The sequence below is a fragment of the Eumetopias jubatus genome, unplaced genomic scaffold (assembly GCF_037043125.1).
Source record: "Eumetopias jubatus isolate StellerSeaLion01/CBP00866 unplaced genomic scaffold, mEumJub1_p1.0 scaffold_1, whole genome shotgun sequence".
Taxonomy (NCBI): domain Eukaryota; kingdom Metazoa; phylum Chordata; class Mammalia; order Carnivora; family Otariidae; genus Eumetopias; species Eumetopias jubatus.
Window position 1 is genome coordinate 118,415,610 of NW_028274807.1, and position 13,195 is coordinate 118,428,804.

Here is a 13,195-nt window from a genome sequence, read left to right on the forward strand (position 1 = left end):
AAGAAGGGGAGGGGGAAGCTTTGAATATCTACTTGGAGAACTAACAAATAATTTTTGATAGTTACAGTCTGTTGATGATGAGTTACATCCAACTTGCCAAAGACCCTAGCATCTCCCTCTCACAATTGTAGTTCTCTGCTTTGGTCAGATTCTTCTTCTCTCTCTCTCTTTTCTGTTAAAGTTGGGTTTTTTGTTTTTTGTTTTTTTTTTAATTTTTCCTCCCTAGTGTATATCTGTACCCTCCCCACCTCAAGAGGATGTATGAATTTTTGTTTCCATTGTCAGTGTCTGCTCCTAGCATTATTTGATGTGCTGTGACTTTGCCTCTTACATTCCCAACCACCCAACCAGAAAGAAGAAAAAAAGAAACAAAAGAGGTCCTATAATTTCTTGCCTCAAACCCATTTCTACTTTCTCTTCCTCATTAAAATGTCATTTTTTTTTCTTTTCTCTCATTTTCGCTGCAAATTACCCAGATGGCACCTAAAGTGAACATCTCCCAGTTATGCTTTTCCTTTTTGTTAAAGCAAAGAGAAAGATGAATAGACATTATAAAATGTTGATTTTCCATCTGGGTTATAGAACATGGGAGATATGGAGATTTATAACATGCCTTATATGTTCTTTTACTTCTAAATTAAATATATATATATATATATATATATATATATAGTTTTATTTTAAGTTAATGGGGAAAACTTCCATTCAGTAACCTACAGGCGTAGTTGCATCTAGCCAATTATATTAACAGAGAATCTGGGTTGCCCTGCTGTATATTTTCTTTTTTTTTTCTTTTTTTTTTAAAGATTTTATTTATTTATTCATGAGAGACAGAGAGAGAGAGGGAGAGAGAGAGAGAGAAGCAGAGGGAGAAGCAGGCTCCCGAGGAGCAGGGAGCCCGATGCGGGACTCGATCCCAGGACCCTGGGATCATGACCTGAGCTGAAGGCAGACGCTTAACCATCTGAGCCACCCAGGCGCCCTGTATATTTTCTTTGTCTTGAAAGACAGATTGTCATTCCCTTGCTTAAAAGCATGGATGACTCTTGCAAAATATTCAAGGGAATACTGAAAAACTGTGATTGCTTGCAGTGTGTGAATTTTGAATTAAATTCCTTGATTTATTTTCTAGGTATAAAATAATATCATTAGATGCTTGGCGTGTAGACATAAGCAAGAACAAAATAACCAGGGTTGACCAGAAGGCACTGTATTTCTGTGGATTTCCTACCCTGAAACACATCAAACACAAAGTCAGTGGCTGTTTAGTTCAGAATTTTTTCACCTTATTGAATGTAACGTGATTATGGAGAAAGAATTAAAATTAAATTCTCTGAATTCTTTTAAAGTTTTTTTTGAAGAAAAGTGGGGTTCAAGTATTCCAGCAAAGCAGTCGTGGAGAAAACATGATGTTAGAAATCTTAGTGAATGCAGAATCAGATGAACTTGTAAGTATTTTCTTTGTTATATATTTATTAAGTGTTATACATAAAACTATACATAAAACTGTTCTTATTATACATAAAACTGTTCTAGTTGCAATTTACCAAAGAGATATAACATGTAGTAATTCCAAAAGTTCATTGTAAATAAGGAAAAAGGAAAGAAACATTTACACAAATTTTAAAGGAAATGTATAATTGTGATGTAATGAGCAAAAAGTACTCCATGAATTTTGGAAAGGAGATAAGCTACGTGAGCTGAAGATTAAGTACAGCCTTGTAAATGAGACTAGGCTTGAGCTGGGTGCTAAGAAAAAGATTATCACAGAGAGGAGAAAACTAGGGAAAGGGTATTCTAGTTGAAAGGAATAACCTGAGCTGGAAATAAATGTGTGATACATTATCTTATTCTTTTTAACCTTTTTGTATGTCTGAAATTTTTCTTAATACTCTTTCTTTTTTTAGAATAAATATGATGTATTTGAGGAGAAGGAATAGATAAACCTGACTGAAGCAGAGGACTTGTGTTGGGAAGTAGTAGAAGATAAGGTTGAAAAAACAGATTGAGGCCAGATTATGGAGGACCTTGAATACCAGGCTAAGGAGTTTGGACTTTTTTTTTCATAACTGTTATCTTGAAATCGTACTTTCATAAGGATTAATTTGGTGGCAATATAATAGAGTAAATTGCACAAAAGAGAAATGGAAGAAAATGGAAAAGCCTGCAAGTTCAGAGGTTGTGGTTATAAAAGTGTTAGGTGGTAAGGACAAAAACTGGAAGTAGTGATAGATCTGGATGAATAAGACTAATAAAATCAACAAGTTTCATCATTTGTTCAAACATAGAGGATGAAAAGAGGAAGAAAATACTAAATATGACTGAGATTTCAAGCCTGGTTAACTAGAAAATAATTGCCGTTTATTGGAATAAGGAAGTTAAAGTGGGAAAGTCTCTGGCTTGAGGGGATTAATGATAAATAATGATGGAATTTTAAGGCAATGCTGGGATGCTTAACTGGTGCTGCCCTGCCAGCCTTTCTCAACAAAGAGTTCCACAAGAGATTTAAACCCTAATGCCCTAAGTCATCCATTTGAATGTAGTAGATTAATTTATATTCTGTACATTTAGAGTGGGACTAGTTGTGTACCATCCTTTGGAGAATTGAGAAAATAGTCAAATTATTTTTTGTGTTCTGTGGTTCGGATGAAAAACCTCAGTGGAGAAAGGCTGCTTATACACAATTAATACCTGGAGCTAGAGCTTGGAGGGAAGTAGGGATATATGAGTCATTAGCAAGGAGTGATGGCTGAGGCCTTGTGGCTTATTTTCCTGAAGAAAATTGACTCTGAGAGTTCAGATCTCAGCAGGAGGAAATACCCATAGTTATAAAGGGTGGAGAAGGAACCAGTGAAAAAGACAATAGTGTTCAGAGAGGTGAGAGAGAATGATTTCCAAGTTAAGTAATATCACAGAAGCATGAAGTAGATACTACATACAGTGCAAGAAGAATAAAAACTAAAACAAGGTCTGTGAATTTATCCTTCAGGCATCATTATTGGCCTTTGAGGATTTCATTCCTAACTCTTAAGAACCAGTTGGTGGGTCTAGGTAGATGGAAAGTAGAAGTAGCAGGAATTAGGCCCTTGGTTAGGAAGATTATCATTGAAAAGAAGTCTAAAACATAACTGAAGGTTAAACAGACAGTTTAACAAGCTAAATCCATACAAAAGGAGAGAGGTAGAGCTAATGGAGGAAGGAGGTCTTAAAGACACTAGAGGGAAGGAATCTTAAGGATAACAAAACCCCATGTGAGGTATTAAGGGATCTCATTTTAGGCTTAATCTGAGGATTAATTTGAGAAATGACTTTTCCTTCAAAAACTATAGGGAAGAGTGGGAGAAAGAAAGAAGAAAGAGATGTATGGAAGGGAAAAAGATAATTACGGGATCCTAGTTCTAATGTTGAAACTTGTTTTATTTATCAGAATAGTCATTCTTTTGTTTTATATGTTCACATCAAGAAATGTCTAAATATAACTGAAAGTTACTACAAAAAGTCTAAAAATAGTCATCTGTAATTGTTAGAGAAATATTTGCTAATATGATTAAGCATAATAAAAGAACGAGAATTTGTATTTAAATTTCAGTTGCTACCACAAAGTTGTTGTTTAACCAATAATAATGATGTTTCCTTTTAAAACTAGAATTTTTACCTAAGATATTATTTCATACAGAATATTTATACAGCATTTTATAGTTTATAAAAGCTTTTGTGTATATTATTTTATCACCAAATAAACATTGTGAGGTAGATGTTATTTCTTATTCTCATATAAGAAAACTGTGCCTCAGTGGGATTTAAATGATTTGCCTACGATTCAATAGCTGGAAAGACATAGAACCCAAATTTGGACCCATGATTCCTAATTTTAAGTCTAAGGGTTCTTACTTCTTTATACCAACTACAAACTGAAATGAAGTCAGATTTCTTAGATTCTGTTACCTGATTATGTGATATGAAAAATGAATAATAGCCCTTTTCTAGACATTTCTGCTATTCTTGTCACCTTTCTCAGTCTCCATGAGAAAAATAATCATGAGAATGATAGGACTGTGGAATTTTACAACTGGGTAGAATTTGTAAAGCATCTATTCCAACTCATTAATTTTACAAATTAAGAAACTTAAATGGAGTTAGCAAGAGAACTAAGAACCTAGGTTTCTTGCTAAACATTATTTCTAGTAATGTTGGCTATTATTATGGACAGTAATACATTACGGGTCAGTGCTCTTCAGTTTAATTTCACTGAAACCTATTTTCTCACCAAGTAATTTCATTCAGAATTAAAGTCATTGGGCCACCCTTTACTAATAAGTGCCATTGCTGTTGAGAAAAGGAGGGGGCAAGCTTCCTGGTGCCATAATGTTTATACTGGAGAATAGTACTTTAAGTTGGTCATAGTTCCTCTCTAATAAGAAGGGATTGGCAGAGGGTAAGGTAAACTTGGTCGGCTTTAACAGATTCATACTAAAATAAAGTGTTAAAGAAAGACAGATGGGTAAAAACAACAAAAATATTTCTTAAAATAAAGGAAAGGACAGGGGAATTCTACCAAACATTTAAAGAAGAATTAATACCTATTATTCTGAAACTGTTCCAAAAAATAGAAATGGAAGGAAAACTTCCAAACTCATTTTATGAGGCCAGCGTTACCTTGATCCCCAAACCAGACAAAGACCCCATCAAAAAGGAGAACTACAAACCAATATCCCTGATGAATATGGATGCCAAAATTCTCACCAAAATACTAGCCAACAGGATCCAACAGTATATTAAAAGGATTATTCACCACGACCAAGTGGGATTTATTCCCGGTCTGCAAGTTTGGTTCAACATCCACAAATCAATCAGTGTGATACAAAACATTAATAAAAGAAAGAACAAGAACCATAGGATCCTCTCAAAAGATGCAGAAAAAGCATTTGACAAAGTACAGCATCCTTTCTTGATTAAAACTCTTCAGAGTGTAGGGATAGAGGGTACATACCTCAATATCATAAAAGCCATCTATGAAAAACCCACAGCGAATATCATACTCAATGGGAAAAAACTGAAAGCTTTTCCCCTAAGGTCAGGAACACGGCAGGGATGTCCACTATCACCACTGCTATTCAACATAGTACTAGAAGCCCTAGCCTGAGCAATCAGACAACAAAAAGAAAGAAAAGGCATCCGAATAGGCAAAGAAGAAGTCAAACTCTCACTTTTTGCAGATATGATACTTTATGTGGAAAACCCAAAAGACTCCACCCCAAAACTGCTAGAACTCATACAGGAATTCAGTAAAGTGGCAGGATATAAAATCAATGCACAGAAATCAGTGGCATTTCTATACACCAACAGCAAGACAGAAGAAAGAGAAATTAAGCAGTTGATCCCATTTACAATTGCACCCAAAACCATAAGATACCTAGGAATAAATCTATCCGAAGAGGCAAAGGATCTGTACTCAGAAAACTACGGAATACTCATGAAGGAAATTGAAGACACAAAGAAATGGAAAAACGTTCCATGCTCATGGATTGGAAGAACAAATATTGTGAAAATGTCTATGCTACCTAGAGCAATCTACACACTTAATGAATCCCTATCAAAATACCATCAACTTTTTTCAAAGAAATGGAACAAATAATCCTAAAATTTGTATGGGATCAGAAAAGACCCCAAATAGAGGAATGTTGAAAAAGAAAACCAAAGCTGGTGGCATCACAATTCCGGACTTCCAGCTCTATTACAAAGCTGTCATCATCAAGACAGTGTGGTACTGGCACAAAAACAGACACATAGATCAATGGAACAGAATAGAGAGCCCAGAAATGGACCCTCAACTCTATGCTCAACTCATCTTTGACAAAGCAGGAAGGAATGTCCGATGGAAAAAAGACAGTCTTTTCAACAAATGGTGTTGGGAAAATTGGACAGCCACATGCAGAAGAATGAAACTGGACCATTTCCTTACACCACACATAAAAATAGTCTCAAAATGGTTGAAAGACCTAAATGTGAGACAGGAGTCCATCAAAATCCTAAAGGAGAACACAGGCAGCAACCTCTTCGACCTCAGCCGCAGCAACTTCTTCCTAGAAACATTGCCAAAGGCAAGGGAAGCAAGGGCAAAAATGAACTATTGGGACTTCATCAAGATAAAAAGCTTTTGCACAGCAAAGGAAACAGTCAACAAAACCAAAAGACAACTGACAGAATGGGAGAAGATATTTGCAAATGACATATCAGATAAAGGGCTAATATCCAAAATCTATAAAAAAACTTATCAAACTCAACAATCAACAATCCATTCAAGAAATGGGCAGAAGACATGAATAGATATTTCTGCCAAGAACATCCAAATGGCCAACAGACACATGAAAAAGTGCTCAACATCACTCGGCATCAGGGAAATACAAATCAAAACCTCAATGAGATACCACCTCACACCAGTCAGAATGGCTAAAATTAACAAGTCAGGGAACGACAGATGGTGGCAAGGATGCGGAGAAAGGGGAACCCTCCTACGCTGTGGGTGGGAAGGCAAGTTGGTGCAGCCACTCTGGAAAACAGTACAGAGGTTCCTCAAAAAGTTGAAAATAGAGCCACGCTAGGACCCAGCGATTGCACTACTGGGTATTTACCCCAAAGATACAAATGTAGTGATCCGAAGGGGCATGTGCACCCCAATGTTTATAGCAGCAATGTCCACAATAGCCAAACTATGGAAGGAGCCTAGATGTCCATCAACAGATGAATGGATAAAAAAGATGAGGTATATATATATATATACAATGGAATATTATGCAGCAATCAAAAAAATGAAATCTTGCCATTTGCAATGATGTAGATAGAACTAGAGGGTAGTATGCTAAGCGAAATAAGTCAACCGGAGAGAGACAAGTATCATATGATCTCACTGATATGAGGAATTCTTAATCTCAGGAAACAAACTGAGGGTTGCTGGAGTGGTGGGGGATGGGAGGGATGGGGTGGCTGGGTGATGGACACTGGGGAGGGTATGTGCTATGGTGAGCACTCTGAATTGTATAAAACTGATGAATCACAGACCTGTACCCTGAAACAAATAATACATTATATGTTAATAAAAAAATAAGGGAAAGGAAAAAAAAATAAAACTCTATAAACAGAAATCTTGGGAAACGTGCTAGAAAGAAATAGAGTAGTTAGCAATAAAGGTACAACTTAGAGAAGGCAAATTAAGAAAACTAACTGAATTCAAGTGGGTGGAATAATTAGTTGGAGAGTAAAGTTGAGAAGAGCAGGAACTGTAGGGAATAAATGGCTTGAGTGAGCAAATGGTATTTTATATGTTTTAATTATTAAGTTGAGGTTTTTATTGATTTTAAAGACTTTTATAAACACAGCCAGCTTTTAATTCTTTAATTTTGCCTTTGTAAACTTTTCTCTTGGACCTGAAACATGAGTGAACTTTTCTGCTTTTACTTTAAGAGCGTAGAAAATATAGCTTCATCAGTGCTTGGAAAGTCTGTCTTTGTTAATTGGCCTCATCTTGAAGAAGCTAGAGTTGTTGGTATATCAGATGGAGAAACTAAGTAAGTAAGAGTTGATGTATATTTTTTAAATTCATATTTGTTTTGCTTACTTGATGGCTTTTAATGATACTTTTTAAAACTGATATAATTACTGTAAAAATATTTACATTCTATAGTGAAAACGAAAGTTTTCTGATCACACCACTTGATGTTCAACCATAGTACATCGCTGAAATATTTTAGATGCGTTTCTTTTCCCTTTTGCTTTCTTTTCCTTTTAATAACGTGAAAGTTCTATATCCTAATTTTTTGCTAGCAGTTATTATCATTTAGCAAATATATTTCTCTAACAAGAATGAATAGCATATATAACCTGACCTTTACCATGCCCCTCCCAGATTTCATTTATTTTTTTAAATTTTTTATTGTTAATCACCATACATTACATCATTAGTTTTTGATGTAGTGTTCCATAATTCATTGTTTGCGTATAACACCCAGTGCTCCATGCAGAACATGCCCTCTTTAATACCCATCACCAGGCTAACCCATCCCCCTACCCCCCTCCCCTCTAGAACCCTCAGTTTGTTTTTCAGAGTCCATCGTCTCTCATGGTTCGTCCCCCTCTGATTCCCCCTTCATTCTTCCCCTCCTGCTATCTTCTTTTTTTTTTTCTTAACATATATTGCATTATTTGTTTCAGAGGTACAGATCTGTGATTCAACAGTCTTGCACAATTCACAGTGCTCACCATAGCACATACCCTCCCCAAAGTCTATCACCCAGCCACCCCATCCCTCCCATCCCCCACCACTCCAGCAACCCTCAGTTTGTTTCCTGAGATTAAGAATTCCTCATATCAGTGAGGTCATGTGATACATGTCTTTCTCTGACTGACTTATTTTGCTCAGCATAACACCCTCTAGTTCCATCCACGTCATTGCAAATGGCAAGATCTCATCCCCCAGGTTTTATTTAAATAATACATCAGTTTTTAAAAATACATAGCTTCTATTTAAGAAATAATTTCTTATTTTACTCAAGTTCACGATCATTTTGTCAATGATTATTTAGACAATTCTTTGTCATCTTTTATCTTTATTTCATGTAAATTTAGTCTGATTGTTGTTATTTTATTTTTCATGTGTCTAGAACCTTTAAAAGTAATTTTTTCAGAGAAAATGTTGCATTTTCTGAGCCATTACATATTCAAGAGATTGTTTTTATTTTCCTCACACATAGGTTTAGAATTTTAGAGGCCCAGTCCTTTTTCCTTAGTTCTCTGCAAGCGTACTCCAGTTGTGTTCTATCATATAATTTTGTTGATGGGAGATCAGTGCCATTATGAATTTTTTTCTTCTGTGGGTATCTGCTTTTGTTGAGGTATCAAGAAATCTTGAGAATTCTTTTCTTTTTTAATCCTCAGAATTCAATTCCCCTCCCTTTTTATTGAAGTCCAGTTTATCAGTTTTTTTCTTTTACAGATCATGCTTTTGGTATAAGAACTCTGCCTAGCCATAGGTCCCATAGCTTTTCTCCTATAATTTTACCTCATCCTTTTACATTTAAATCCATGATCCATTGTGAATTAATTTTTGTATTAGATATGAGGTTTAGGTCAAGGTTCATATATTTGCCTATAAATGAATGTTCAGTTGCTCCAGCACCATTTGTTGAAAAGACAGCCCTTCCTCCATTAGATTGCCTTTACACCTTTGTCAAAAATCAGTTGCGCATATTTGTGTGGGTCTGTTTCTGGGTTTTCCATTTTATCCCATTTATCTGTATGTCTGTTTTTATGCCAGTACCACGCTGTCTTGTTACTGTAGCTATATATAAGTCTCAATCTTAGGTATAAATCTAACAAATTACATATAGGATCTGTATGCTGAAAAAAGCAAAACACTGAGGAAAGAAAGATTGAAATAAATGGTGAGATAAATGGAGATCCGTTTGGATCAAAAGACTCAACATAGTAAAGATACCAAGTCTATAAGTTTAAAGCAACGCTTATCAAATCTCTCCCAGATTTTTATAGATGCAGAACAATGTATTCTAAAATTTATATGGAAAGGCAAAGAACAAAAATAACAATTTTGAAAAATAAGGCAGAAGGAATCACTCCATCTAAGTGTTTAAATTATTTTGGAGCAACTATAAATGATACTGTGTTTTAAATTTTAGTTTCCCCAGCTAGTATTAGAAATACAATTGATTTCTGTATGTTGATTTTATATCCTGGGACCTGGCTGACTAAGCTTACATCCCTGCCTCTTTCTTTGAAGAGTCCGGACCAGTTATTTTGTAGAATTTTGGATTTACCTGGTTGTCTCCTCTTAGGATCATTTAACTTGGTCCTCCATCCCATATATTTCTTGTCAACTGGAAGTTAGGTATAATGGCTTGATCAGAATCAAGTTAAACTTTTTAGCAAAAATACTTTATTGAATTTGAGCATATTTTTTTAATTCTTTAAAAATTTATATTTTATTATGTAGTTTTTTTAAAGAGAAAATAAAATTTTTGTATTTGAATGAAAATTTTTACAAGTCCTTTTTCTAAAATTTATGTTATAGTTAAAAAAAAAAAAGACACCTGGTTTTGTGCTGTTATACCACGTAGAAACCTTTCCACTTTGAAGACTTATACTGCTAGAACACTATATTAAACCATAAATTTGGGGGTAATATAATTTTAATTTTATTTTAATTTTTAAGATTTTACTTGGAAGAACCTCCAGGAACACAGAAGCTTTATTTGGGAAGAACTGCCCCACCATCTAAAGTGGTCCATCTTGGAGACAAGGAACAATCTAACTGGACAAAAGAAGTACAAGGAATTTCAGAATAGTGAGTGTCATAAATGTATTTAATGTCATAGAACTAGAATGTGATCTAATGTACTTGTTCTCAAGCTTATTTCCTGCTTAACATAGTAATCACTATGAATACTAACTACATCTTTATTTTATGTTCCAAAGAAAACAATGAGTTCTAGTTTAAAATAATACCTGATTAGGAGCAGTTATAGCCTTGCCCAGTTTGTCACTAAAATACTTCATCATGTACAAAAAAAGGCACAATCATATAATACTAGGAATAACAGTTAATAATAGTTAATAGGTTGCCATTGAATTTCTTGGCCGCATGTAAGTATTGAAAATAGGAAGGAAAATTTTCCTTTGTTCCTCACCTGCTCACTCTCCTACCTTCCCTACACCTAAGTCCCTTATGCCCCTGAATTCAGAAATGCTAGGTCTATACCAGCCAAATAACTAAGACACTAGCCCTACTCCATGATCCCACCATGACTTATCTTTTCTTCATCCAAGTACTAGAATTCTCTAAACCAAAACAGAATAATAGAGACTGGCAATAGCACATGGAATGGTGTTAGAAATGTATATCCATTACCCTTCCTGTTAAAACTATAACATCCATTGGTAAATGGGGACTTTAAGGAGATGCCTCTTATACAATTTTGGAGCCAATACCAGGCTATAATATCCTTATTCAAAGATGAGTAAACAGGGAAAATGTAAAAAGACAATAAAAAACCATCCAGCGTAGGATGGATGGTGTAGTCAGTTAAGCATCCAACTCTTAGTTTCGGCTCAGGTTGTGATCTCAGGGTTGTGAGATCGAGCCCATGTTGGGCTCTGCACTCAGCATGGAGTCTGCTTGAGATTCTCTCTCCCTCTCCCTCTGCCCCTCCCCTTGCTCACACTTGCACACTTTCTTTCTCTCTCAAATAAACAAATAAATCTTTAAAAAAAAACAGTCCAGCATAAAACAAGATAAACGTAGCTCTCGGGAGGTAGAGCTATTTTTGCCTTCTGACGGTACAAATTAGATATCCCTGTCATAGTTCATACTACACTGAATTTTATTTTATAGTTCATAAATAAAAATCACAATAATAAATTTATTTGTGTGATTACTTTAATGACCATTTCCTTAGTGTGCTCCGTAAGGGTAGGGACCACATCTGTTTTTGTTATTACTCTGTTCTCATTCCTTGGCTAATGCTAAGTCACTCAATAAATATATATTTATTTGTTTAAGTGAATAGAGATTGTTTTGTTAAGTGAATAGAGATTGTTTTGTTCGACTCCTTTGATTGAAAAGAAACTCATTCAAAATACTAGAAGAGTTTAGACATTTGTTCATGTGTTCAACAATTATTACTTGCTAGGTTTAGTAGTTGGCACTGTAGATACCATGGTGAATAAAATCACACAGTCCACACTCACACATAGCAAGAAGGGAAAAATGAAGGGGGGGAATCGGAGGGGGAGACGAACCATGAGAGACGATGGACTCTGAGAAACAAACTGAGGGTTCTAGAGGGGAGGGGGGTGGGAGGATGGGTTAGCCTGGTGATGGGTATTAAGGAGGGCACGTACTGCGTGGAGCACTGAGTGTTATATGCAAACAATGAATCATGAAAACACTACATCAGAAACTAATGATGTATTGTGATTGACATAACAAAATAAAAAAAATTTTAAAATCACACAGTCCCTACACTTATGAAATTTATGGCTGGTAGATGAGAAATGGGCATTAATGTCTTGTATGAATTTTTTTTTAAGATTTATTTATTTGAAAGAGAGAGAGTGCATGTGTGAGTGGGGGAAGGGGCAGAGGGAGAGAATATCCAAGCCAACTCCCACTGAGCATGGAGCCCAATGCAGGGCTCAGTCTCAGGAGCCATGAGATCAGGACCTGAGCCGAATCTAAGAGTCATTTAACTGAGCCACCCAGGTGCCCCATCTTGTGTGAATTTTTGACCAAACTGTAATTATGATAATTGCTTTCAAGGAGTAGTTCTCTGAGACCATATAAAAGAGTTAGACTTAGCTAAGGAGGCATTTGCCTTAGAGAAAACTTAGCAGAGGAAAATGTTGATTAAACTGGTATCTGAATGTAGGGTAGGAGTTAGGCAAAGAGTGAAACGGGAGCATGTTTCAGGATGAGAAAAAGGTACATACAGAGTCTTGTGGCAAGTGGAAAAGTAGCATGTGTAACATTAATGATAATGACCAATGTGGCTGGAGTGTTGGAACCAAAAAGGAACCCTGATGAGGAAGATGAGGCAACAAAGGAAAAAGAACGAGGCAATCTGAGAGGTAGAACAGCCAGGGAAGAGTTACCTCATGCAAGTCAAAGAAAAAGAGTGAAGAATAAGGGAATAAGTCATGTCAAATGTTATGAAGATGCTGCTAAGCAAGAGCAATTTTGATTGAGCAGTGGGGCTGTAAGCCAGACTAGTATGGGTGGAGGAATGATTGAGAGTGACAGAAATGGAAACATAATAGGAATAAACGACTTGAAACTTCAGTTGTGAAGTAAACCAAAAACTCTTGACCCCTTGTTCTACTTATTCTTTCCCGTATGGATGGTCTTGATCTTCTATGATGGCCACAAAGAGCAGAGATAACAATCAAAGCAGCACACTGCTGCTGAAGTTGATGGCAGTGTATGCTGGTTCACACAAAAGAATGATTTTTAGTGCCTGCCAGTTCAGGATCTCTTGTTAACCAAGTAGGGTAGACAAGGCTATGTGGATTCATAAGCAGGTTTATTTATTCTGGTTACCACTTTCTTAGACTGCTTTTTTTTTTTTTACCACCATATTCCTCCCTCAAATCACCTCACATTTTGTCCCCTCCTCCTACACCTCCCCAG

At 35.8% G+C, this 13,195-nt stretch overlaps 1 protein-coding gene across 3 annotated transcripts in view; it reads left to right on the forward strand.

Moving 5' to 3' along the window:
- Window positions 1-13,195, forward strand: part of XRN1 (5'-3' exoribonuclease 1) — a 110,272-nt gene that overhangs the window by 36,454 nt on the left and 60,623 nt on the right. For all 3 annotated transcript variants that reach the window (XM_028099120.2, XM_028099121.2, XM_028099122.2), the window contains exons 17-20: window positions 1,133-1,253; window positions 1,350-1,448; window positions 7,462-7,565; window positions 10,223-10,354. In XM_028099120.2, the coding sequence (XP_027954921.1) occupies window positions 1,133-1,253; window positions 1,350-1,448; window positions 7,462-7,565; window positions 10,223-10,354 (456 nt within the window). The remainder of the gene's footprint in view (window positions 1-1,132; window positions 1,254-1,349; window positions 1,449-7,461; window positions 7,566-10,222; window positions 10,355-13,195) is intronic.